This window comes from Dendropsophus ebraccatus, chromosome 15 (genome assembly GCF_027789765.1).
Source record: "Dendropsophus ebraccatus isolate aDenEbr1 chromosome 15, aDenEbr1.pat, whole genome shotgun sequence".
Classification (NCBI taxonomy): Eukaryota; Metazoa; Chordata; class Amphibia; order Anura; family Hylidae; genus Dendropsophus; species Dendropsophus ebraccatus.
Genome location: NC_091468.1, coordinates 14,396,982 through 14,424,289, shown reverse-complemented (window position 1 = coordinate 14,424,289; position 27,308 = coordinate 14,396,982). Strand labels below are relative to the sequence as shown.

At 43.9% G+C, this 27,308-nt stretch overlaps 1 protein-coding gene across 7 annotated transcripts in view; it reads left to right on the top strand.

Moving 5' to 3' along the window:
- The window catches only part of HHAT (hedgehog acyltransferase), a 272,872-nt gene that overhangs the window by 30,752 nt on the left and 214,812 nt on the right, over positions 1–27,308 (top strand). For all 7 annotated transcript variants that reach the window (XM_069954817.1, XM_069954813.1, XM_069954815.1 and 4 more), the window contains exons 2-5: positions 5,279–5,399; positions 5,536–5,603; positions 10,359–10,472; positions 21,775–21,969. In XM_069954817.1, coding sequence (XP_069810918.1) covers positions 5,297–5,399; positions 5,536–5,603; positions 10,359–10,472; positions 21,775–21,969 — 480 coding nt within the window. In that variant the 5' untranslated portion in view covers positions 5,279–5,296. The remainder of the gene's footprint in view (positions 1–5,278; positions 5,400–5,535; positions 5,604–10,358; positions 10,473–21,774; positions 21,970–27,308) is intronic.

Below are 27,308 nucleotides of genomic sequence, written 5' to 3'. Positions count from 1 at the left end.
AGAGGAAAAGGCCAATCTACTAAATACATTCTTCTCTACTGTATTCACAGAGGAGAATCCCATAACAGACGATATGACTAGGGATAATGTTAATCCTCCCATAAATCTCACCTGCCTAACACAACAAGAAGTGGGGAAACGCCTTAAAAATATTAAAATCCATAAGTCACCGGGCCCAGAAGGTATCCATCCTAGAGTTTTGCAAGAATTAAATACTGTGTTAGACAGACCGTTATTCCTATTATTTAAAGATTCTATTACGACAGGGATTCTTCCACAGGACTGGCGCATAGCTGATGTGGTACCAATATTCAAGAAGGGGTCAAGGAGTGATCCTGGAAACTACAGGCCCGTAAGTCTAACATCTATAGTAGGTAAAGTATTTGAGGGGATTGTAAGAGATGCTATACTGGAGTATCTTAATGAAAATAATCTTATGACTCAGCACCAGCATGGATTTATGAGGGATCGGTCCTGTCAGACTAATCTGATCGGCTTCTATGAAGAGGTAAGTTATAGACTGGACCTGGGGGAGGCTGTGGATGTTGTGTATCTGGACTTTTCAAAGGCATTTGATACTGTGCCGCATGAAAGGTTGGTCTACAAAATGAGGATGCTGGGACTCGGGGAAAACGTACGCAAATGGGTAAGTAACTGGTTGTGTGATAGAAAACAGAGGGTGGTCATTGATGGAACATATTCAGATTGGGTTTTAGTTACTAGTGGGGTACCACAGGGGTCAGTGTTGGGTCCACTTCTTTTTAATATTTTTATTAATGATCTTGTAGAGGGGCTACAGAGCAGAATCTCCATTTTTGCAGATGATACTAAACTGGGTAAAGTAATCAGTACAGAGGAGGATAATATCATATTACAGAGGGATTTGGAGAAGCTAGAGGCTTGGGCGGAGAAATGGCAAATGAAGTTTAATGTGGATAAATGTAAGGTTATGCATTTGGGCCATAGAAATAATAAGTACAGTTATGTGCTAAATAATAAAACACTGGGTAAAACTACTTCCGAAAAGGACCTGGGGGTATTGGTGGACAGTAAACTCAACTTTAGTGATCAGTGCCAGGCAGCAGCTGCCAAGGCTAATAAAATAATGGGATGCATCAAAAGAGGTATAGATGCTAAAGATGAGAACATAGTTTTGCCTCTTTATAAATCACTGGTCAGACCACACATGGAATACTGTGTACAGTTTTGGGCACCGGTATATAAGAAGGACACAGCTGAACTAGAGCGGGTGCAGAGGAGAGCAACAAAGGTCATTAAGGGAATGGGTGGGTTACAGGACCAGGGCAGGTTATCAAGCTTGGGGTTATTTACGCTAGAAAAAAGACGTCTTAGGGGCGATCTGATCACAATGTACAAATATATGAATGGACAGTACAGAGATCTTTGTAGTGGTCTTTTTACTCCTAGGTCTGTAACAATGACAAGAGGGCATCCTCTACGTCTAGAGGAAAGAAGATTTCATCATCAGCATCGACGCAGGTTCTTTACTGTACGAGCGGTAAGACTGTGGAACTCTCTGCCACATGATGTTGTCATGGCTGATTCAGTAAATAAGTTCAAGGGAGGCCTGGATGCTTTTCTTGAAAAATATAATATTACAAGTTATGGGCATTAGATTTCTGGTGATACGTTGGTCCGGGGATTGTTCTGGTTGCCATTGCAGTCGGGGGAGGGGGGGGGGGAGTTTCTCCCTGTGGTGGGGCGTTTGTCTTCTGCCCCGTGGGGGTTTTTCGCCTTCCTGGATCAACACAGTAGGATTTTCCTAGGTTGAACCTGATGGACTCTTGTCTTCTTTCAACCTTATTTACTATGTTACTATGTTACTATGTAACGCCCCAAATGCTCTGTACTAGGTCATTAGCATATTGAGAATCATCAGAAAACGCAACTATACCGGACCCCACAGCAATAAGATGTATAGCCCTGGAATCCTGAGGTAAAGAGTGGCTGGCTCATATCTGCAGGTTCACTGGCCCGCACCTGCTGATAGTGCCACTTTAAGCTGTTGTGCTCAATGTCACGTGGCAGCTGCAAAGGCAAATACAGATAAAAACCTAAACGTATCAATTATTACATGTGGAGGTTCCATCATCAATATCGGAAGGGTTCTTTACAGTTATAGTAGACAAACTATAGAATGCCCTGTACCAGGAGTATATAATAATACAGTACTGATATCATGCCTATATGATGATATATAATATAATACTGATATCATGCCTATATAATAATACAATACTGATGATATGCCTTTATGATAAAATAATAATAATACAATACTGATATCATTCCTATATAATAATATAATACAATACTGATATCATAGCTATATGATAGTATAATAATATAATACTGATATCATGCCTATATAATAATATAATTATACAACACTGATGTCATTCCTATATGATAATACAATACTGATAATGTGCCGACATAATAATATAATGAAAAATAACATTGTGGGTTATAAATAATTTAGCTTTTAATCAGGTTTGTGTCATAGACAGATTAGCAGGCCTTATGGAGCCTAACGTGTTGACTTTCTCTAACAATGAAGAGTAATTTACGACACCTTTTAAGTCCTATAGGACATGTAGATGAGAGGGGGGAGGATATGATCCTTCTAAATGAAATACAGAAGCCAAACATTGGATTGACAACCATTAATCCTGAATCCCCCCCCCCATGCAGATGACAAGGTGACCTATCTCTCCTCATCAGTCCTTGTTTCGCAATGTCATCAGTCAGGAGATGGGAGAATTGTGTCCTCGGAAGGGATGAGTGCTTGAGATCTTTGGTTCTGCATTTGATTGCTGGTGGCTGAAGAAGTTTGATGCAGCCCTATGGAGAACAGAAAAACATGGATACCATACAGTGCTATGGACAGTCTGGATCCATGTTCACTCACCGGCCACTTTATTAGGTACACCATGCTAGTAACAGGTTGGACCCCCTTTTGCCTTCAGAACTGCCTCAATTCTTCGTGGCATAGATACAACAAGGTGCTGGAAGCTTCCTCAGAGATTTTGGTCCATATTGACATGATGACATCACACAGTTGCCGCAGATTTGTCGGCTGCACATCCATGATGCCAATCTCCCGTTCCACCACATCCCAAAGATGCTCTATTGGATTGAGATCTGGTGACTGTGGAGGCCATTGGAGTACAGTGAACTCATTGTCATGTTCAAGAAACCAGTCTAAGATGATTCTAGCTTTATGACATGGCGCATTATCCTGCTGAAAGTAGCCATCAGATGTTGGGTACATTGTGGTCATAAAGGGATGGACATGGTCAGCAACAATACTCAGGTAGGCTGTGGCGTTGCAACGATGCTCAATTGGTACCAATGGGCCCAAAGAGTGCCAAGAAAATATTCCCCACACCATGACACCACCACCACCAGCCTGAACCATTGATACAAGGCAGGATGGATCCATGCTTTCATGTTGTTGACGCCAAATTCTGACCCTACCATCCGAATGTCGCAGCAGAAATCGAGACTCATCAGACCAGGCAACGTTTTTCCAATCTTCTAATGTCCAATTTCGATGAGCTTGTGCAAATTGTAGCCTCAGTTTCCTGTTCTTAGCTGAGCGGAGTGGCACCCGGTGTGGTCTTCTGCTGCTGTAGCCCATCTGCCTCAAAGTTCGACGTACTGTGCGTTCAGAGATGCTCTTCTGCCTACCTTGGTTGTAACGGTTGGCTATTTGAGTCACTGTTGCCTTTCTATCAGCTCGAACCAGTCTGCCCATTCTCCTCTGACCTCTGGCATCAACAAGGCATTTCCGCCCAAAGAACTGCCGCTCACTGGATGTTTTTTCTTTTTCGGACCATTCTCTGTAAACCCTAGAGATGGTTGTGCGTGAAAATCCCAGTAGACCAGCAGTTTCTGAAATACTCAGACCAGCCCTTCTGGCACCAACAACCATGTCACGTTCAAAGGCACTCAAATCACCTTTCTTCCCCATACTGATGCTCGGTTTGAACTGCAGGAGATTGTCTTGACCATGTCTACATGCCTAAATGCACTGAGTTGCCGCCATGTGATTGGCTGATTAGAAATTAAGTGGTAACGTGCAGTTGGACAGGTGTACCTAATAAAGTGGCCGGTGAGTGTATATGCGAATGGCTGGAAGATCTGAGGCTCTTTCACACAGGCAGATTACTGGCCAGGAACGTCCTTAGAAACGATAATCGGCCAGTGTAAAAGTGACAGTGATCAGCCGAGGAGTGGGATAACGTCTGATCCTCTGCTGATCGCATCTTTTGTACTGTGGAAAAATACATTGCTATTGGCTGCAGAAGGGGAACAAATATAACCTGCTGATAGCTCCCTAGTGGACGTGGAGTGCTGAGGATGAAGGTATGTCTCTTACCTTCATCCTCGGCGCCGTTCCCGTGCTGTAAGCTGTGAAATCCTCTGGCTGGTAAGCCGTTAACTGGCTGGGGGTGGATCGTCATGAGGATGGGATGGAGCTATGGCTCCCTGTGGCCCACCCCTTCTAATTATTTTCAGTGGAGAGGGAGGTCCAGATCGGTTCTCAGGGGCCAGTTGCCCCATCCCCAGTGCTCCTAACAGCTTACCGGGCAGAGGATTTCACAGCTAACAACACAGGAATGGTGCCGAGGATGAAGGTGCCCTGTGCACTAAGGACATATCAGCAGGGTAGATTTGTCTAACCTGCTGATAGTTCCCCTTTAAATAGCCACACAAAGGATACAGTGATCGTTTGTGCGGCCTGGCTACTTGGTCGGCACTCGTTTGCAGCCGTGATTATTTGGTCTAAAGGAACCTTCATACAAGACTACAAGAATTGGACCAAATTTATTCCTATAACTAACTGATCGGTGAGGTCTGACTACCGGGACGCCTACTCATGAGTTGACCCTCATGAGAATGGAATGACAATGTGCAAGCTCACTTACCGCTCCAGTCAGCGCCCAACAATGTTCAGAAGCCGCCTAGAGAATGGATGGAGCAGCGGTCAGCCATGTGCGCTCCCGCTCCATTCACTCCAGGAACCTCAGGTCCTATGATTGGGGGAGGTTTATTGATCGGTCCCCTACTGATCAGCTAGGTGGATAACTTTGAATTTTCGGATGACCTCTTTAATGTCTGACCTATACACATGTCTCATTTATCATTCTTATCGCTCATTAAATTAAATTTTTTTTGTCTGAATTGTCAAAAAAAATTCAAAAAGAGGCTGACGCCCCTGCTTACTGCTGAAGTTTTTTTTTTCTTTCAGGCCCCTTCGAGCAGCACCATGAAACATGAGCCGCTGCCAAAATCAGAATACTACACCTACCTGCTGCTATCACTGGGAATTCACTTCTATTCTTTTTACAAAGTCTACTTGTCCTCCAGAGGTAACGTCACATTTTAAGTAAAAAAAAAGCATTTTGGTTGCACTTAGTTTTGTACAATTCTTCTCCGATTTATGGTGTACGCATACTTTTTAAAAAAAATAAAATCTATATATTTTTTCCTTTCTCTTTTCTGCAGACTATGAACAGATTATAGAGGAGGAAGTCGGTCTAGAAGGAGATACTTCTTTTTGGGGTCTAAAAAAGGTAACTCTCCTTGTAGGATTATGACATCACTCTCCATGTAACTTTTTATGTTGCAGTTTGCACCTAAGAAACATTCATCCTTTGCAGCACATCTACTATATGTTTTACATAACTTTGTGCCATGCCAAACAAGGGGCCACAGCCTAAGGGAAAGGATGTGTGGCCTAGATGAAAAGGGGTATGACATTGGGGCAACTTCAGCATCTAATAAAGTGGCAGAATTAAGGTGCACATTTACAGTATTGGGAGAGGTAGATGGCTTGTGTAACAGGTGGGGAATAGATGGGGAGGGTACTGGTAAAACAAGGAGCCAAAGATGTTAGAGTGGCAAACTCTTCAGAGAGGGGTTGTGGCTGGAAGACGTCTTCATGGCAGTCTGGGCCAGATGAAAAAAGGAAAGTAAATTACTGAAATCACTGGATGTAACTGCACTGTAATCACTCATAATTACAGGTGAGCACAACTCAAGCGTGCTCAAGTACCATTGACTGAAGAAGTTGGATACAGCCATAGGGAATCTGGGAAAACACAGATACAGCCATAGGCCATAGGCTTTATCTATATTTTCCCAGACTCCCTAGGGCTGTATCCATCTACTATTACAGCCACTGGTATTCAAATGCGGAATGATGGTACTCAAGCATGCTCAAGTTGCACTCATCTCTAGTCTACTTTATAATATATTTAGTTTGCTAAATAAAATCATCACCTTTACCTGTAGTGAGGCCATTTTACATTTCTATGGTAGTCACTGGATGTGACTGCACTGTGATCGCGTACACAGACTACAGAGCCTCTATAGAGCTTATTAAAATGCATCTCAGCAGTGTGAAACATACATTATCAGGTTGGGGGTCAACTCGGTCCTCAGATATGTTTTGGCAACCCCTGTATTAGCTACGCCTCTGGCTCGGCTGCATCTGTATGTACATCTGCCAGATCAAGATGTTAGAATACAAGCAGCTCATTAGCCGGCGCTCTCCACGTTAGTCTTTTCATTGTCCTCCCCTCGCCATTGTTTACCTCTTATTGGCAGCTTTGGTAATTGTTCCAGATGTATCACACATAAGTGAATTAGTGCAGACACCCCCCCACCTCCGGTGCTGTACTCAGCATATGACTGTCATGCATGGCCTGTCGGTGCCTCGAAGGTTGCAGGTTACTAAGTTTCATTGGTTCTGCTAATGAAATAAAACTGGCTGAACAGTCCGGGGAAGATCATTAAGCAGGTGAAGCGTCAGCGCGGCTGTTCTTAGCGATAAGCTTCAGGCTCAGATCAGGAGAATACACTCCGTTCATAGGAGAAGAACAATGAAAGAAGAGGAAGGCCAAGGAGGGCCAGGTCTCATGACGTTTGGGGTGTATGCTGGCATGTATGCAATAAGATATGCCAACCTCAGTGCATAGTCCAAGTGGCCTATTAAGTTTAATAGAGCACCAACATCCATTACTTTTTGTACATTGTTATGGGGGCGGCCATATTGCCTGGGCTGTTCTTAACAGCATTTAGTGACATGCTTTAAAGCAAGCCTCATAGATATAGATGACAATAGACCAGTGCTTCCCAACCTTTTCGCACTCCTTAGAAAATTTTTTTACCTTGGGGCATCCCTACTAAATAATGTTCTACACAATATAAAAAACGTCATTTAGTGACTCACAGGTGACGTCTTCTTTGATCCGAGACGTTACTTTCCCTTTTCCTCTCGATACGGCGAAGACCACTGTGACGATTTCTTCCAGCTACAATTAATCTCTTCAGAACCTGGCAGACAGACATCTTAGGCTCCGCACATTTCTAGCAACTTGCTTCCTTTTCTCCCTCCTATAGCCTCCCAAACTGCTGTGTACTCCGACACAATAGTAATGCCCCCTGATGTGCCCCCTTAAACTAATTATCCCTCCTGCTTTGCTCCCTCATAGTAATAATGCCCCATGCTGTGTACCTCATACAATAATAATGCCCCCTCATGTGTCCCTTATACTAATAATGCCCCATGCTGTTCCCCCATATAGTAATAATGCCCCCTTATGTGCCCTCCATATAGTAATAATGCCCCCTAATGTGTCTCCATATAGTAATAATGCCCCTTAATGAGCCCTCCATATAGTAATAATGCCCCCTAACCAGCCCTCCATATAGTCATAATACCCCCTACTGTGCACTCCATATAGTAATAATGCCCATGCTGTGCCCTCAATATAGTAATAATGCCCATGCTGTGCCTCTTATACTAATAATGCCCCATGCTGTCCCCCATGTAGTAATAATGCAAACTGTTGTGCCCTGCATATAGTTATAATATACCCCCTAGTGTGCCTTTCTTCATAATAATGTCCCCCATGCTTTCCACCTCAGTATAAATGCCCCCCTCCCTGCTCTGCCTCTAGTAATAATGCCCCCCATGCTGTCCCCCTCAGTATAAATGCCCCCTGGCTGCTCTGCCCCTAAAAATGATATCCCCCATGCTGCCCCCCTCAGTATAAATGCCCCCCGCCTGCTCTACCCCTAGTAATAATGTCCCCCATGCTGCCCCCTCAGTATAAATGCCCCCCTGCCTGCTCTGCCCCTAGTAATAATGTCCCACATGCTGTGCCCCCACCTGCTGTGCACCAATAATAATAAAAAAAAAACATACTCACCTAATCCGGGCTGTGTGACTGCAGGGAGCAGCTCTCCTTGCTCTTTGGGCTCCATCTTGCGAGCCACGGGGACGGCTGGAAAGGTCACATCCCGACGTCCCATATGCTGCTGGCATTAAGTGCCGGCGGCCTATGGGATTGAATTTAGGAGCAGGACGCTGACAAGTCCTGCTCCTACATTCTGTTCAATTGAATGTTCCGCCTGCTCACTGTGCGAGCGGGTGGAACATCAAACTGATCGGTATATCCCTAAAAGCTGCGCGGGCGCAGCTGCTAGGGATATTAAAGTGACAGTGTCACAATTCCCACCGGGATCCTGCGGGGCTCCTGGCAGGTTCTCCCGGCACCCTAGTGTGGGAAACGCTGCAATAGACAGACTCTGTCCCCTTGAGATGAATGTGAAACATTACTGAGCGCGCTCTGTGACCTTTAAAGAGGTCACTCCACATGGAGCTGCTATTGTCTCCTCTATCTACTGGTGTCACATGTCGCTGCAATGCTGTACAGATCACTTTACAGCAGCCTCCTCTTATCACCACAGACACAACAGGAAGTCTCAGCTTAGTTTTAGCCCCAGTGGTGAGAATGAAAACCGCACAATATCAGGATTATTTTATACTATAGATAGAAAACTAGAAAATTAGAAAAAAATATCTTTAACCCTTAGGCGACCCTGGACGTACCCTTACGTCCAGGGCCGCCTCCCCGCACTCATGTAGCCCGGGATCGCGCCTATTAGCGGGCACGGTCTGATCGCCGTGCCCGCTAATCAGGTAATCGGAGGCAGCTGTCAAAGATGACAGCTGCCTCCGATTACCGGCTGCATATGATCGGTGGTGGTATAGTGGGGAGATCACTTCTCCGGGACGTTGTCCCGGAGGAGCGATCTCCGATACTGAAGCCGGCCGGGGACCGCTCCAAGATGGCGCCGTCCCCGACTCGGCACTCATTTGTTTCCGGCTGGAGCAGCCGAAAGCAAACGAGTGCCGATCTCATGGATCTCTGCAGCATATCTATGCTGCAGAGATCTCAATGAGAGATCACAGTGTATATACTAGAAGTCCCCCAGGGGGAATAACCCTAACCCCAGGGGGAATAACCCTAACCCCAGGGGGAATAACCCTAACCCCAGGGGGAATAACCCTAACCCCAGGGGAAATAACCCTAACCCCAGGGGAAATAACCCTAACCCCAGGGGGGCTTCTAGTATATGTGTAAAAAAAAAAAAAAAAGTGTTGTTAATAGTAAAAAGCCCCCTCCCCTAATAAAAGTCTGAATCACCCCCTTTTCCCAGGTTTTAAATAAAAGTAAACAAATAAATAAATAAACAAACATGTTTGGTATCGCCGCGTGCGTAATCGCCCGAACTATTAATTAATCACATTCCTGATCTCGCACGGTAAATGGTGTGAGCGCAAAAAAATCCCAAAGTGCAAAATTGCACATTTTTGGTCGCATCAAATCCAGAAAAATTGTAATAAAAAGCGATCGAAAAGTCGTATATGCGCAATCAAGGTACCGATAGAAAGAACACATCATGGCGCAAAAAATGACACCTCACACAGCCCCATAGACCAAAGGATAAAAGCGCTATAAGCCTGGGAATGGAGCGTTTTTAAGTGACGTATATTTGTTAACAATGGTTTGAATTTTTTACAGGCCATCCGATACAAGAAAAGTTATACATGTTATATATCGTTTTAATCGTAACAACTTGAGGAACATATATAACAAGTCAGTTTTACCCCAAGGCGAATGGCATAAAAACACATACCCCCCAAATAAAAGAAATGCGTTTTTTAATTTCAATTTCACCACACCTTGAATTTTTTTCTGGTTTTGCAGTGTACTTTATGCAAAAATTCAGCCTGTCATTGCAAAGTACAATTAGTAACGCAAAAAATAAGGGCTCATGTGGGTCTCTAGGTGGAAAAATGCAAGTGCTATGGCCTTTTAAACACAAGGAGGAAAAAACGAAAATGCAAAAATTGAAATTGGCCGGGTCCTCTAAGGGTTAAAAATATGTTTAACATAAAAACAATATTTATACAATAAGTCATTTTCTAGTGACACATTCCCTTTAATAACCACTGCCTGTACTTTTCTATAAAGGATGCATCCGACTTTGAGTGGAGTTTCTGGATGGAGTGGGCTCGCTCCTGGCTGATTTGGCTTATGCTGGGACATGCGCTACTATCACAATTTGCCAGAATTTTCTTTAGAAAGGTATGTGCCTTCATGCGTTCTTTTCTATATTACTATATTCAGTCTGATTCCCACATGTATACATTTACTTTACAGAAACAGACTACAAACAGAGAACAGGTCATAAAGGAAAAACTGAGATTTCTCCTTTTTTCAAATCCATTCCTGGCTTTGGCTTCAATAATCTCCGTCAGATAAATCTGTTTGTGTAAGCACACCATTACTATTGTCTTCAAAGTTTCAAATGTGCCCGGTGCCTTGGTTAGGGTAAAAAAAAATGATCTTTTAATCTGCAGCAGCCGAGTCAATGAGGTGTGGCCTAGAGCTTCTGTTCCCTAGGCTACTCCTCATTGACTCGTCTGCTGCAGATTAAAAGATCATTTTTTTACCCTAACTAATTCAACGGGTGCATTTTAAAAGACAAAGCTAGGAAAGAACTAGGGTCCTATTAGACCATGCGATTTTTAACAATAAACAATTGCAATTTCACCATACCACACAGAATGATGATCCCCACACATGAGGAAACGATGTAGAACTACACTAAACGATTATTGAATGATTAGTGAACGAATGCAGAATTACAGTAAACGATCAATTGAGTGGTTAACAATGATTTTGGTGTCAGCTCCAACGATGAACGATTTCTCGTTGGTTGTTTTCTTGGTCCCTGCATTTATACGAAACAATTATCGTTTAAATTCTGACACTATGACAATAATTCGCTCTATAATCGCCCGGTATAATAGGGCCCTTACTGTCATACAACCGACGGTAGTGGTTTGGGGGGATGGGGGGGGGTTGGTGCATACAGTATCGCTTTAATATCTTTGCTCGCTATCAGTAGATTGATGCATTTTCTGATAACATTTGCTATCCCAGTTCACTGGCACCAATGAGGTTTTGTTACAATGTATCAGTGCAGATAAAGAGGCACCTCTGGATTTTTTTTTTACTGCTCAACATATAGTTAGTCAGCCAATACATAATACAGCTAGTATTGCTTTATTTAGTTGTTCTGGAATAATTTCCTTCAGTTGTTTTTGTGATATCATGGTGACCCCCATATAGTTACATAGTTAATACGGTTGAAAAAAGACACATGTCCATCAAGTTCAACCAAGGAGGGGATGGATACAGGGAAGGGGGAGGGGTGATAGGTTCTATACATATGCATTTATATTATTTTGGTCCAAGAACTTGTCTAGCCCTGTTTTGAAGCCCTCTACTGTTTTTGCTGTGACCAGATCTTGTGGTAGACTGTTCCACAGATTCACAGTTCTCATGGTAAAGAAGGCTTGTCGCCTCCGGAGATTGAACCATTTTTTTCTCCAGGCGGAGGCAGTGCCCCCATGGAAATTACAGGTGTTTTTGTGCTTTCAGTGAGGTGACCATCTCAGCCAGCAGAACTTCCTGCATAAGGTACCTGCATGGACTGTTCTATACAAACTGTTCACAGGGGGAGGCAGAAACCTTTACTGGAGTAAGGGTATGCTCACACTAAAAGTAAAATTGTCAGAATTCCACATCAGAGCTCTCCGCCACGGAATCCTGCGTGCCTCAGTGTCGAATGGCGGCTTGTCGCTGAGGCAGAAGGAATTCCGCCAGTTTTACTTAGTGTGAACATAACAGTGACTTTAGTTGAGGTACATAACATTAACGGTCGTCCTTCTGCTGAGCACCTTTTAATATGGCCGACAGCCAGAGATGGATGACTGATCTTCAAATGGAGATTTGTGTTGTTATGAGGGGTGGCTCTTTGTAGGGTGGATCAGTAGTGAACCACAGACCAGTGGAAGGGACGTTTTTTAGGGTTATCTGGGCCGGGTCGTAAGCCAGATTGTTTCGGATCCCAGAAGATATTAGGGGTCGATGAATACTGCATGTGTATAGCTCAAAAACAGAGTGTAAACAGGATGCTGGATATAATGCAAATCAGACAATTATTTTACCCCTACATCTGCAGTAGAAGCTGATGCGGGTGGGCTGCGGGTGTGCTACGGGCTGCGGGTGGGCTGCGGGCTGCGGGTGTGCTACGGGCTGCGGGTGGGCTGCGGGCTGCGGGTGTGCTACGGGCTGCGGGTGTGCTGCGGGTCCACATGTGGATCAGATCCATTGTAGTTCAGGTTCAGAAATAAAGCACTGGACCAGTGTAGATTCTCCAAAATATTATTTTTTTTTACAAAATTATTAGAGATGAGCAAACCTCGACCACGCTGGGGTTTGTCCAAACCTGATTGTGCAACATTTGATTGCCAGGGGCTGCAGACGTTGGATGCAGCCCCAGGACACAACCACACAACATCCTTTTTCTGGATAGCCATCATTTCATAACCAAATAATGTCCATTATTTTAAAATAATAAACATTATTTCTAAATAACGGACATTACTTGGTGGTGGATTGACAGCCATCCAAAAAAGATGTGTGGTCGCCCTAGGGAGGTCCGGAAAACATGAATGCACCCTATGGCCTATGGCTGTATCCATGTTTTCCAGGCAGCCTTAGGGCTGCATCCAACTTCTTCAGCCACCGGTAATCAAATGCTGCACGTTTGGGTTTGGACGAAGCCTAGCATGCCCGAGGTTAGCTCATCTGTAATAATTATAGGTTCAGTAGGTTGCCTGCAGTCCTATGTAAAACACACATGATGTGTTTTATCAAATGACAAACTCACCTCTGCTACATCTGAGCACAAGGTCACATGTTCCTGCCAATGGATTTCTCCTCTTTTTAAGACTTCAGTCCCTGTAACCACTGGGTATAAATTATAATGATATTCTGGCATATGCTGTATGTCGTAGCTGCTGACACCCCTGGGGTCATCTACGCGGTAGGAATTTCACATCTGTGCATTAACCAGATTGAGGGTAAGCATATAAAAGGAGGCTTACCAATAAAACACTGCATAGTAAAAGTATTTTTACAGCCAGCGTAGTTTTACTGCAGGAGAGAAGCTCTTCTACAGTTCTCCATATCTCTTCTGTATAGCAGCGGCCAATGGCGTCATTGTCAGCGACTTTACTGTAGTGTCTTATATTATATGGTAAAAGGCAGCTGATCTGGTATTCAGAATCTGTACTGGAAGAAACTATCCTGGTAGGAGTGATACAGTCTAAGGCTGGGTTCACACTATGTATATTTGAGGCTGTATTTGTTCCTCATGTCAGGTCTTCATAGAAACCAAAACCAGGAGTGGATTGAAAACACAGAAAGGCTCTGTTCACACAATGTTGAAATTGAGTGGATGGCCGCCATATAATGGTAAATAAGGGCCATTATTTCAATATAACAGCCGTTGTTCTAAAATAACAGCAAATATTTGCCATTAAATGACGGCCATCCACTCAATTACAACATTATAAGAACAGATCCTTTCTGTGTTTTCAATCCACTCCTTGTTTTGGTTGCTATGAGGACCTGACATGAGGACCAAATACTGCCTGACATATACGTAGTGTGAACATAGCCTAAGGGTACGTTCACACTTATCGGATCCGCAGCGTATTTTCTGCTGCGGATCCGCAGCAGATTTAATTTAATTAACCGAACACAACATCAAATCTGCACCATCAAATCTGCTGCGGATCCTGTAGGTGTGAACGCACCCTAAAAATAAAATCTAAGGGGGAGATTTATCAAACATGGTGTGCAGTGAAACTGGCTCAGTCGCCCCTAGCAACCAATCAGATTTCACCTCTCATTTTCCAAAGAGTCTGTGAGGAATGAAAAGTGGAATCTGATTGGTTGCTAGGGGCGACTGAGCCAGTTTCACTTCACACCATGTTTGATAAATCTCCCCCCATGTTTGATAAATCTCCCCCTAAATGTTTTCGCAATTTTCACTTTTTATCTAAGATTTAACATTGTTACATAAGGGTGACCATGGGGGTCTGATTGCTGAGACCCCCTGCCAGTCACCAGGATCAGTGAGATATGTCCCTGCAATAAAGAGAGTAATGTGTGGCTGTCTATGGAGCCGCACTCGGAAATTTGTGGAGGGTGGATAGAGAATAAAGGACGTATTACACGGGCCGATGCTGAGGAGCAAGTGAGCGCCAACCTGTCAGATGAGCACTTGCTTGCTCCTTGTTCCCCACTTGCTGTCAGTGCTATTACACGCACCAACAGGGAGAGGGGGGCCGTGGGGAGATGCGAAGTTTGATCGTTGCCTGCAAAACGATTATTATTTAAATTTGAACTATATAATGATAATTCGCATGATAATCGTCCCTTGTAATTGGGCCCTAATCTGATCTAAGATTTGGGTCCCTTTTCTCAAAATCATGGGGGCCCATCGGGTGTTTAGGTGTTGTTGGTTCTTAGTGTCCATTTGTGAAGGTGTGCTAATCTCATTCTGCTGATTTTTTTGTACCCTGATCCATACCAATGTGCCAGTGAACAGCCCAGGTTGTTGACCCAGTGTACTGCCAGACTGGACCCTCTTGTCTGTTTTGTCTCTCCAGTGCTGCACCTACTTGCATTGCCCAATGGTGCTATGCATTGGTACTACCTGGTCTGCAGGGCCAGCCGCAACCCACATGGTGACCACTATTGTGGAGTAACCTGGTGCCCTTTAGCAGCAGAAGTCCAGCTTCCCCATCCCAGAGCGGGAAAACCTAGAGGATACCTAGGACCTTATTATACAGAGCGATAATCGGCCAAATTAGGCTGATATCGCTCTGTGTAATAAAGACAACTCTCAGCCGAAGAGCCGATCCTTGTCTTTTGGCAAGTTTAAAAATAATCTGAATGAATGTGTGTATAAAATAATAAAGCTATTACTTACCTGTCCAGGTTCCCCCCCGGTGTCCTCCAGCCTTGTCTGTGTGATTCCCCTGTCAACACAGCTGCAGCTCTCACTTCTGGTCCCGTCTCTGTTCAAGACGGGGTTGCACCGTGGCCATTGATTGGCTGAGCGGCCTCTCACTCGAGAGACGAGACTAGAAGTGAGAGCTGCAGCTGCGGAGACGGGGAATCCCACAGACAAGGCCTGAGGACACTGGGGAACGTGATCCGTAATAGCTTTATTATTTTACACCAAAGCAAGGGCTGCATGGACATCGCTAACAATATCTATCTATCTATCTATCTATCTATACAGGATATCTATGCACGATAATCGAGCCATGTAATAGGCTCAGTAAATGGACCTCAGTCGGGGATATCGGCCCGCGTGATACGGCCCTTAAAGCCACTGCTGAGGAGGCCCGAAGTCAGACCCGTTTGTGTTAGCGATATTATTTTACCACTGTACGGCCGTATTATTTCTACACCTTATAATACCAAAAATAGTCATTATGAGACAGTATGACGCCTTATAAACTATGTTTTACAACAATAAATTGACAAGTAGGGTTTTTAGCAGCCTTTAATACCTGCCATATCTCAGTGTTATTGAAGTCTGATCGCTATGTCCCCACTGATCACCACAATGAAAGGGTCTCTCATGTTCTTCCAAGCTTCTGGCCCTTCATCTTCTAGATCAGAGATCTTTGGATCCTCAATCTTGACAGCGCTCCCATAGACCCCAGTACTTTTTATGCCATGTCAAACTATAGTAAAATCTGGGAGTGTCTCAAAAGCCAAAAAGAAAAAAAGTTTTGACATCTGATTTTTCAAACAAGAATCTAAAGTCTCCGTCTGGTCCCTGATGAGATGCACAATATGATAAGCGTCCTAATGATTACCTGCGTACAAAGAAAGGAGAGCGATTGCGAATCAAGCCTTCATTTCCATTCTGCTGATTTGCCGCCGCGTTGACCCAACATCTCTTTAAGCTTGAACATATACGATTCTGGCGGAGAATTAGGAGGTGATTTCACTATCGTTTATGAAGCCGCGTGTTGTACCCGGCAGCTGAAATCACAGAGACGGCAGGAAAAAAAAAAAAAAAAAAAAACGAGAGCGGAACGTAAAGTAAAGGTTAATTGAAAACAAGAAAACCAATTTCCAAAGCCGAACAAGTGGAAGACAAAGTAATTATTACGGAGGACGTTATTAGAAAGTAAAAAATAGAAAACATGTTAGCGCGCCGGCAGCCATCTCCGCGCACATAATTTCTGAACTAATCATCTATGGAACAATGGAGTTGTAGTGTTCGTAGAGAAGGATTGGCATCACTACATGGCCGGCCATGGTTCATGAGCTATGTTATTAAGCCTTTCGCTTTCATCCACCAGTAGACCGAGACTGGGAGCGTCCTCCATCCCCCTTAGGAAACCCTCATCTCTATCCCATATAGAGGGACAGCCCGTCTTCCATCTCGTGAGTTACAGGACCGCATGGACTCGTTTTTATGTGGTTCGGGTGATGAAGTGCGTTACATATCTGCTGCAGAGCTAGTAAACGGCCTTGACTGCCGAAGGGGATAGCAGCGCGTTCGTATCACCGCTACGTGTCACAAAGCTGCCAGTCAGCAGATATCTCCTCATATAAAATTCATTAGGTATAGCAAGTGAATTGCCTCTAAAGAGGGATACTCGAGGACATTACGAACTCCGTCTTCTGTTCCTCATCACAAAGCATTGTCGAGATGCTACCTACTTCTCAGGATAAGCTCCATAATCTGAATTTGTGCTTTCCAAAAACTTTTGGATATTTAGTCTTTGATCCGTTGTGTTGGTCACGTGGCCAAGAGAGAGAGAGAGAGAACGGTTTTAAAGGCCCTATTACGCGTAACGTTTAGAGATGAGCAAATCGCCCATCTAAGCGATTATCGGCCTGAAGGGTCCGTTCGGCCAAGTGATGCCGATAATTGTTACTAGAGATGAGCGAATCACCCGTCTAAATGAAGAGCTTTGTTAGATTGGCAAGTGGCTTATCAGCCGGCTGCCTTTCAACTCTGTTCTGCTCCACCCCGATTGTTGGGAAAAGCTGGATCCAGTCCTGGGAAACTGGAAGAAGTTTCCCAGGACTGGGACCAGCTTTTTCCAGCACCTGGGGAGGAGCGGCACTGAGTTGAAAGGCAGAGCCTGATAAGCAGTTTGCCGATCTATCAAAGCTCTTCATTTAGACGGGTGATTCGCTCATTTCTAGTAACGATAATCGATTAGTGTAATAGTGTATGTTAAAAAGCCACAATCCTGTCCGCGACATTCTGCTACTTGTCACTCCATGCAATAGGAATGACAGCAGCAGACTGCCACTAAATTCGATAGGCAGCTCAAGCTCCTCCTTGCTTGCTGTCTGTGAATGAGGAGGAGACAAGCACTGAGCTGACAGGATGGCGCTCGCTTCCCCTGGAAAATCGTCCAGTGTATTACGGCCTTTAGAGTGATTAGAGTATTCTTTCTCGTTACAGTTTTTTAAGACGGTACCATAATTTCAAGAAACGATTGACGTGTCCTCAGATCGGCACCCTGGCAGTGTCATTGCAGGAGCGCTGATCGGCCTCCATGGCAGCTGGAGATCTTCTAAAGGCCTCTGTGCTGCACACTGGGTGATCTGCTCATAGCAAGCATCAATCAGATCAGTGCTATGCAATAGAATAGCATTGATCAGTTTAGGCAATCTAATGCAAGTCCCCTTGAGGAACCTAAAAACTAAAAAAAAATAATATATATATTTGGTATCCCTGAATGCAGAATTGTCCAAACTAATAATATTGTTGATCCAGCATGGAGAATGGTGCACATGGGAAGGAAGGTTATGGGAGGTTATTATGATGGTGACAATAAAAACTACAGATCACACTACAAAAAGTGAGACCCCCACCCCCCACACACACACACAACACATTAGATTACTACAACTACAACTAGATTAGGGGTAGCTCACCAAAAATAAGATCTTTCAAATCAACTGGTGCCAGAGATTTATAATTTACTTCTATTAAAAAATCCTATGTCTTCCAGTACTTATTAGCTGCTGTATGTCCTGCGGGAATCGGTATATTCTTTCCAGTCTGGAGAGCAGAAGAGATTTTCTGCTGCTCTGGACAGTTCCTGACATGGACATAGGTGGCAGTAAAGAGCACTGTGTCATACTGGGAAGAATACACCACTTCCTGCAGGACATACAGCAGGTGATAAGTACTGGAAGACTTGACATTTTTTAATAGACCTAAATTACAAATCTCTGTCACTTCCTGGCACCAGTTGATTTGAAAGAAAAAAAAATTGGTGAAAAACCCCTTTAATAAATTCCCCTCCAGGTTTGGTTGGTCTGCAGACGTGGCTGATGCCGCCCTTGCTGCAGGAATTCCCTTGGTGATCCCCTAATGGATTCAATTAAAAAAAACGCACTGAGTGCCCCATAAACCTTCATTGCTATGTGTTTTACTGGGGAGACATAGATGAGGACACAGCCATTACTTCTCCCTCTTTTCCCACCGCACAGATGGGTTTTTTTGAACGCCGCCTATAGCCGGCAGGCATGATTATAGAGCCGCGGTTCACACTGGTCCTGATCGCTGCCATTTGCATCTCTGTCTTTGTTCTGTCGATGAGGAGATGAGGATAAATGGAGAGCTCCATAGGGAGGATCTCCTCCTCAGCGCGGTGTATAGAACAGTCAGAAAGTGAAGCCTGGAGCAGAGGGATCTGTTAAGGAGTTGTATATATTATCCCTGGGACGAGATGAGAAGACAACGTTATATCATTATTAGAGATGAGGGAACCTCAGGCGTGCTGGAGTCCATCCGAATCCGAACGTTCGGCATTTGATTAGCTGGGGCTGCTGAACTTGGATAAAGCTCTAAGGTTGTCTGGAAAACATGGACACAGCCAATGACTATATCCATGATTTCCACATAGCCTTAGGGCTTTATCCAACTTCAGCAGCCCTAGCTAATCAAATGGCAAACGATCGGGTTCAGATCGACTCCAGCATGCTCCAGGTTCGCTCATCTCTAATCATTATACCTGCACAGAGAGCCCACAGTGTTCTTCATATTAGTCCTGTTGTGGTGTTGCCTTACATACTTACTGTACTTATGCCTTTTGCTAGTTTTTAGCCATTTAACATTTACATGGCCGCACCAGGGAAACAGCAGATTACATGCTGGAGAGTCCCATGAATAGCGTCCCTGACTCTGTGTTCTGGTTTACAGTGGGTAAAGGGGTCCTGGACCTATCTATCTATCTATCTATCTATCTATCTATCTATCTATCTATCTATCTATCTATCTCCTATCTATCTATCTATCTATCTATCTATCTATCTATCTATCTATCTATCTCCTATCTATCTATCTATCTATCTATCTATCTATCTATCTTCTTTCTATCTATCTATCTATCTATCTATCTATCTTCTATCTATCTATCTATCTATCTATCTATCTATCTCCTATCTATCTATCTATCTATCTCCTATCTATCTATCGATCTATCTATCTATCTATCTATCTATCTATCTATCTCCTATCTATCTATCTATCTATCTATCTATCTATCTATCTATCTATCTATCTATCTCCTATCTATCTATCTATCTATCTATCTATCTTCTATCTATCTATCTCCTATCTATCTATCTATCTATCTCCTATCTATCTATCTATCTATCTATCTATCTATCTATCTATCTATCTATCTATCTATCTCCTATCTATCTATCTATCTATCTATCTATCTATCTATCTATCTATCTCCTATTATCTATCTATCTATCTATCTATCTATCTATCTCCTATTATCTATCTATCTATCTATCTATCTATCTCCTATCTATCTATCTATCTATCTATCTATCTATCTATCTATCTATCTATCTATCTCCTATCTATCTATCTCCTATCTATCTATCTATCTCCTATCTATCTATCTCCTATCTATCTATCTATCTATCTATCTATCTATCTATCTATCTATCTATCTATCTATCTCCTATCTATCTATCTATCTATCTATCTCCTATCTATCTATCTCCTATCTATCTATCTATCTATCTATCTATCTATCTATCTATCTATCTATCTATCTCCTATCTATCTATCTCCTATCTATCTATCTATCTATCTATCTCCTATCTATCTATCTATCTATCTATCTATCTATCTATCTATCTATCATCTATCTATCTATCTATCTATCTCCTATCTCCTATCTATCTATCTATCTATCTATCTATCTATCTATCTCCTATCTATCTATCTATCTATCTATCTATCTATCTATCTATCTATCTATCTATCTATCTATCTATCTATCTCCTATCTATCTATCTCCTATTATCTATCTATCTATCTATCTATCTATCTATCTATCTATCTATCTATCTATCTTCTATCTATTATCTATCTGTGGTGAGCCCCCGCGGTGCTATGGCGGAGGAACAGCCGGTCACTTGCTAGATGGTAGGATGTGACGCCACTTTTGTGGTGGTTGGCCGAGATGTAGCCGGACCCTAAGACGTTGTTGTGACGCCAGTGCCAATTGGGCACACAGGTATGGTGGCACACCTGCTTTTATTTTAAAGGGCCGGTTACACCGTGTTTCCCTGTGTTCAGTTACCTGCCAGGTTGCTACGGTGTCCCTTGGGATGTGATCACGGTGGGCCGGAGTGGTGTAGTGACCCTCCTGGACTATCTGTACCGCCACCCACAGAAAGGAGAAATGTTCCAAGGATGTAGTGTAAACTGTGTTGGTGTGGGGCGAAGAATCACAGAGTCTCTTTATCATAAATAAGCTCTTATTTACTTTAAAAGTACTTGTGTGCAGCAGAACATATAACTTTCCCTTGACAGGGTTCTTTTTTCTTGAGAAAGCACTTTATAATACACTTCATAATACACACGGTAGTACACTTGACAATACAGGATCCAGTTCTGTGACAGGAGTATAGTGAAGAATATAGTTGTGCTCACCAAGTTGCGTGTTCAGAGGTACAAAGGAGCAGAGGAGCAGAGAGGAGGATGTCATGAGAGTCCTAACCCAAATAGTAATGTGCTCTGCCGGGATGTTGGAGGATGGGGTAGAAGAATACTTTAGAAGAAGAAGAAGTAAAGAATACTTGTGCCTGTGTTTTGACCTTTCTTCGTACCAACTTATGCCAGTGTCGGGTGACCATACACTTTCCATACTTTCCATACATATTTTTCACATGGAATAAACTCACAAGCTTTTTTCACTACCAACGAGTGCTGTGGATTATCTCTTCCTCTATCTATCTATCTATCTATCTATTATCTATCTATCTATCTATCTATCTATCTATCTATGTAATATCTATCTATCTATCTATCTATCTATCTATCTATCTATCTATCTATTATCTATCATCTTTCAATAATGCTGTATGTATTCTATACTGTACAATAACTAGTTTTATTACCTGTACTGTTGTGTATTATTACATCTTGGGCTCCTCTCTCTTCCAGTATCACCCCTGGCTCCTGATGGTATACGGCATGGCGGCGTGCTGGCTGGTCCTGGGGACTAAAGGCTTGGCCACCATATTCCTGAATACTGCTATATTCTATGTCACCGCGCGGATGAAGCTTCCCGTTATCACATGGCTGAGCTCAGTGCTTCTGCTCTTATTACTGCACAGTGATTCAGTGGAAGATATCCAGGTAAGAGGCTATACGGGTATACAGAAGGACAGGGTCTGTATATTATGGGATTATTATATTCCAGGTGAGGGACCACCCTGATGACTCGTGGTTTAGGCAGCATGAAAGCCATGACAGGTTCCCTTTAAATCACAGCCTAAGGCTATGTTCGTAATAATCACGGCCGTTGCTGCTGATGTGCAACAACGGCCTTGATCACTAGGTAACTTACGTAGTGCTGCCCTCTATGGAATCCTGGATGGAGTGTATACACATAGTACACTCCAGCCAGAATCGCTGCAAAAAACCTGAAATGTCAGTTTTCTGTGGCCGCTATTCATTGAACGGCCGGTGTCTTACGCCATGTGAACATGGCCTTAAGCTAAATGTAAAGCAGCTCAGTATCTGTCAGGATCACACCGGGTATCTTGTCCTTACACAGATGTCACCGTCTCTCCAGACACACATAACGTTATCAGATTTTTCAGATAGTTTTCGCTTTGTCCTTTGACAACGTCCGATCTTCACATTCGTGTCACATAAAGCTGGCGGGATATAAATAACTAGTGGGTAAAAGCAATTTCTATTGCTCACACAACGCTGTGATTTTCAGCATTGCCGACGCATCCACCATACAGCGAGACTTCATCAGATCGTGCTGTGGATCATAACTGGCACGGTGCATGGTTGTCAAATGGTTCGTATAAAGCAGGGATGGGGAAGCTGCGGCTGTCCAGGCTTTGGCTGATGGGAATTGTAGTTGTCCAACAGCTAGGGGGCCGCAGGTTTCCCCATCCCTGCTCTAAAGCAAACCGGTCACCAGCTTCCTATATCACAGCGTTATCCTGAGAGCCCATTACAGAGTGATACCTGATCAATAAAGTTACAGCAAAAGTTAGTGTATATAAAGCGTAAAACGTATATAAAAGGGCACAACTAATTATAGTCAAATCCCCTATTTCCCCAGGATTGGATCCAGCTTTTCCCGCCATCCTGGGAGGAGTGGCAGTCAGCGGCTGAAAGGCTGGCGGTGTGATAAGCGGAGCGCTGATCAAACGAATCGATTCACTTTGTTAAGATGAGCGATTTACTCATCTCTAATCAAGACCCCAGACCTCTATATTTATATCAGACCCCAGACCTCTATATTTATATCAGACCCCAGATCTCTATATTAATATTAGACCCCAGACCTCTATATTAATATCAGACCCAAGACCTGTATATTAATATTAGACCCCAGACCTGTATATTAATATCAGACCCCAGACCTGTATATTAATATCAGACCCCAGACCTGTATATTAGTATTAGACCCAAGACCAGACCTCTATATTAATATCAGACCCAAGACCAGGCCTCTATATTAATATCAGACCCCAGACCTCTATATTAATATCAGACCCCAGACCAGACCCCTATATTAATATCAGACCCCAGACCTGTATATTAATATCAGACCCCAGACCTGTATATTAGTATTAGACCCCAGACCAGTCTAAATATATTGATTACCCTTTTGGAAAAGTGTCGGGGACCAAAGGACAAGCTGTCACGGTTCAGTAGCTGTATTCTATATCTCAAGGGGGATACCACCATACACAACAGATAGTGGGTCAGCCCTGATGAAATCGGGGGGTTAGGCAGATATTAATCTGCACGGCCACTTTTAGAGAAGCCAGGCCTGTAGATCTTGGTACATCTGTATGATATAGCTTTGTATGTGTGCATCATAAAGTAAGACAGGTCATTGTTACTCTGTATGTATAGTACTATGTATAGAAAGCTTTATATACCTAATTCCAGAAGACCCCTTTAACAGCATCTTAACCAGCATGAAATCTCACCGGGCTTATTACGTACGTGTAGTTTTAGCCGTAGATAATGTGGTTACTAAAGCACAAGCAATTTTCCTTTATACTGTAAAGCTGGTCGCTGACTGGCTCCCTGCCGGGCCGTATAATGCTGCGGTTATGCTTCCCCCTAGAACCGGTGACTCCTGTAGTAGTGCAGTGTGAGCGGCCGGGCACGCGGCTCTGGGATACATACAAGATCTGGGCTGTTGTTATTAGAGTTCAGGTTGTTTTCTTCTCAGTCTCCTCCCTTGTAGCAGAAAATAAACTTAGTCATAATCTAAGGATCAGCGAGATCAGCGGCCGGCCGTAGCCTACAGCTGTAATGTGATTGCCGGCCATTCCTGTGCTGCCAGCTTTTCTAGCATCACACAATTCTGTCAGCAACAATGTTAATTAATGTTAATAGTAATGTTAGTAAGAGGGATTCTGGAAGAACTGAGGTTACGTGATGCCCTCACCTACTACATGCCATGGTCATCAGTGGGCCGGAATCAGTAGTCGGGGGCCCTATAGGACTGACCAGAATTCATTTAGAAGTTGATAAAATATATATATTCTGTGCATTAGTATCAATTGTAACGTGAGTAAGACTCTCCATTTGAAGTTGCTTGGTTCTGTAGGTTTAATTTCTTCTCTTTCTTTCATCCCTGTCTCCTTCCTTTCTACTTTTCTTTTATTCCCTTCATTTCTTCCCCTCCTTCCCTCCTTCCTTCCTTCATTCTTTCCTTTTTCTCAAGTAATTCTTTCTACCTTCCTCCTTTTTCCTTCTTTCCTTATGTTCTTCTTTTTCTCCCCATTTCTCTTTAACTTCTTCCTCTCTCCTCTTCCTTCCTCCCTTCTTACCTGCCTTTCTCCCTCCCTGTTTTCTTCCTCCTTCCCTCTGTTTCCTTTCTTTCTCCCTGTTTCCTTTATTTCTTCGTACCTCCCTATGTTTCCTTCCTCCCTCCCTCCCTCCCTGTTTCCTTCCTTCTTTGTTTCCTTGTCACGGCCGCGGCGGTATCCCGTGTTCCGGGCCGCCGCCGCAACCTCCTCCTGCCCCATGCAGCCGCCGGGGTCCTTGTGCAGTGACCCGGCGCTGCTAGTTCGGCCCCTGTCTGCTCCTGTCTCTCACTGTGCCGGCCGGCGCGCGCGTCCCCGCGCCGGCTGTCTCAGATTTAAAGGGGCAGTGCGCTCCTAATTGGTCCACATGTCAATCACTCCCCTATAAGTTCCAGCTCTGCCCCCTTCCAGGTGTTGGAGCCTCTACATGCTTCCCATAGCGTTTGGCCCAGCTCCCTGTTGTTCCTGACCTTAGTCCTTGTCCCTTGTTCCTGTCTTCAGTCCTTGTCCCTAGTCCTTGCCACCTGCCTTCCCATTGTTCCTGAGTCCTGTCCGCCACCTGCGATCACGTCTACAGTCCTCTGCCTGCACTATCTCCTGCCTACTGCTCCTGCCACGCCTCGCCTGTCGTCACTAGCAACCAAGCCAGGGGTAGCGACCTGGGGGTCGCCTGCCGCAGCAAGTCCATCCCGCCTTGCGGCGGGCTCTCGTGAAAACCAGCGTCCCCTTAGACTCCGCTCCCTGGTGAGGTTAGTGCTATCGCTAGTGACGGTCCAGTGGATCCACTACTCCAGGCGTTACATTCCTTCCTTCCTTGCTTCCTTCCTTCCTCCCTCTGTTTCCTTCCTTCCTTCCTTCCTTCCTCTGTTTCCTTCCTTCCTCCCTGTTTCCTTCCTCCCTCTCTTCCTTCCTTCCTTTCTCCCTGTTTCCTTCCTCTCTTCCTTCCTCCCTCTGTTTCCTTCCTTTCTTCCTTCCTGTTTCCCTCCTCCCTCTTTTTTCTTCCTCCCTCTGTTTCCTTCCTTCCTTCCTCCCTGTTTCCTTCCTTCCTCTGTTTCCTTCCTTCCTCCCTGTTTCCTTCCTCCCTTCCTTCCTTGCTTCCTTCCTTCCTCCCTGTTTCCTTCCTTCCTTCCTGTTTCCTTCCTTCCTCTGTTTCCTTCCTTCCTCCCTGTTTCCTTCCTTCCTCCCTGTTTCCTTCCTTCCTTCCTCCCTGTTTCCTTCCTCCCTTCCTTTCTTCCTTCCTTCCTTCCTCCCTCTGTTTCCTTCCTTCCTTCCTCCCTGTTTCCTTCCTTCCTTCCTCCCTGTTTCCTTCCTCCCTTCCTTCCTTCCTCCCTGTTTCCTTCCTTCCTCCCTGTTTCCTTCCTTCCTCCCTGTTTCCTTCCTCCCTTCCTTCCTTTTTTCCTTCCTCTGTTTCCTTCCTCCCTTCCTTCCTTGCTTCCTTCCTTCCTTCCTTCCTTCCTTCCTTCCTTCCTTCCTCCTTCTGTTTCCTTCCTTTCTTCCTTCCTCCGTTTCCCTCCTCCCTCCGTTTTCCTTCCTTCCTCTGTTTCTGTCCTTCCTTTGTCACACACAAACTTTTCATGCTAACGCCCTCTTCCTCTCTCTTTTATTTTTCCTTCTTCTGTCCCTTTGCTTTTCTTTGCTCCTTTTCTTTTCTCCCTTTTATCCTTTCGCTCACACCTTTCTTTTTTTTTCTTTCTTTCTTTCTTTCTTTCTTTCTTTCTTTCTTTCTTTCTTTTTCTTTTCTTTCTTTCTCTTTCTTCCTTTCCTTTTTATTTCTCCCTTTTTGCCTTCCTTCCTTCTTCCTCTTCCACTTTTTTCCTTTCCCTTTCCTTTTTCCCTTTACTTCCTCAATTTCCGCTTTTCTGTTCCTTCCCTCCCTTCTCTTTCCCATTTTCTTTCCTCTCATTCTCCCCTTCCTCTCCTCCTTTTCTCTGTTTTCTTCTTCCTTTCCCTAATCTGCCCTCTTTCCTTTTTTCCCTTCCTCTCCTTCCTTTTCATGACTTGCTAATCCTACCTCCGTTTTCCCATTGTAGTGTTCCCATTTCTTTACAATATATTTGATTCTCCTTCCACTTCCATCATTATTGTATGTGGACCTGAAGCAACCCTGCGGAAGACCTAAACCCTCAGGAAAAGTTCATTTCATTAACTCATTTATGATGCTTCATTTTTTATCCCAGAGCTGCTTTAAAGCATTATGTTCGTTTAAACAGGTTTCAGTCATTTGGGATCTGAGTGTTCAGGCCTCACACGGTCTCTGAGAAGAGCGACATGTTTAAAGTTTTCTTAATGACACTTAAAAACATTTGATGGTTGCCCTTAGAAACAGACAACGGTTTATCTTTACTCTGTTGTCAGTCATGTGACTCTATTGTCCCAAAATGCCCTCCTGCCTGGTAATTGGAAATCAGCAGAATTGTGAATGTAGCTTTGGATTTAAAGGGGAAGTATCAGCAGGTTAGAGGAATCAAACCTACTGATATATCCCTATTGCACAGGAGTCTTCAAGGAGGAAGGTATGTAGTTTTCTCCATGATCCGGTAAGACCTTTAGGAGCACAGCCCCGCCCCCATAGTGCCGAACCGCCCCTGGCTGGCCCGCCTTCTAACGATGGTCCGGATCGTTGATATGTGGGCGGGCATTGCTTCTAACAGTCTTACCGGACCGTGGAGCAAACGACTAACTGCA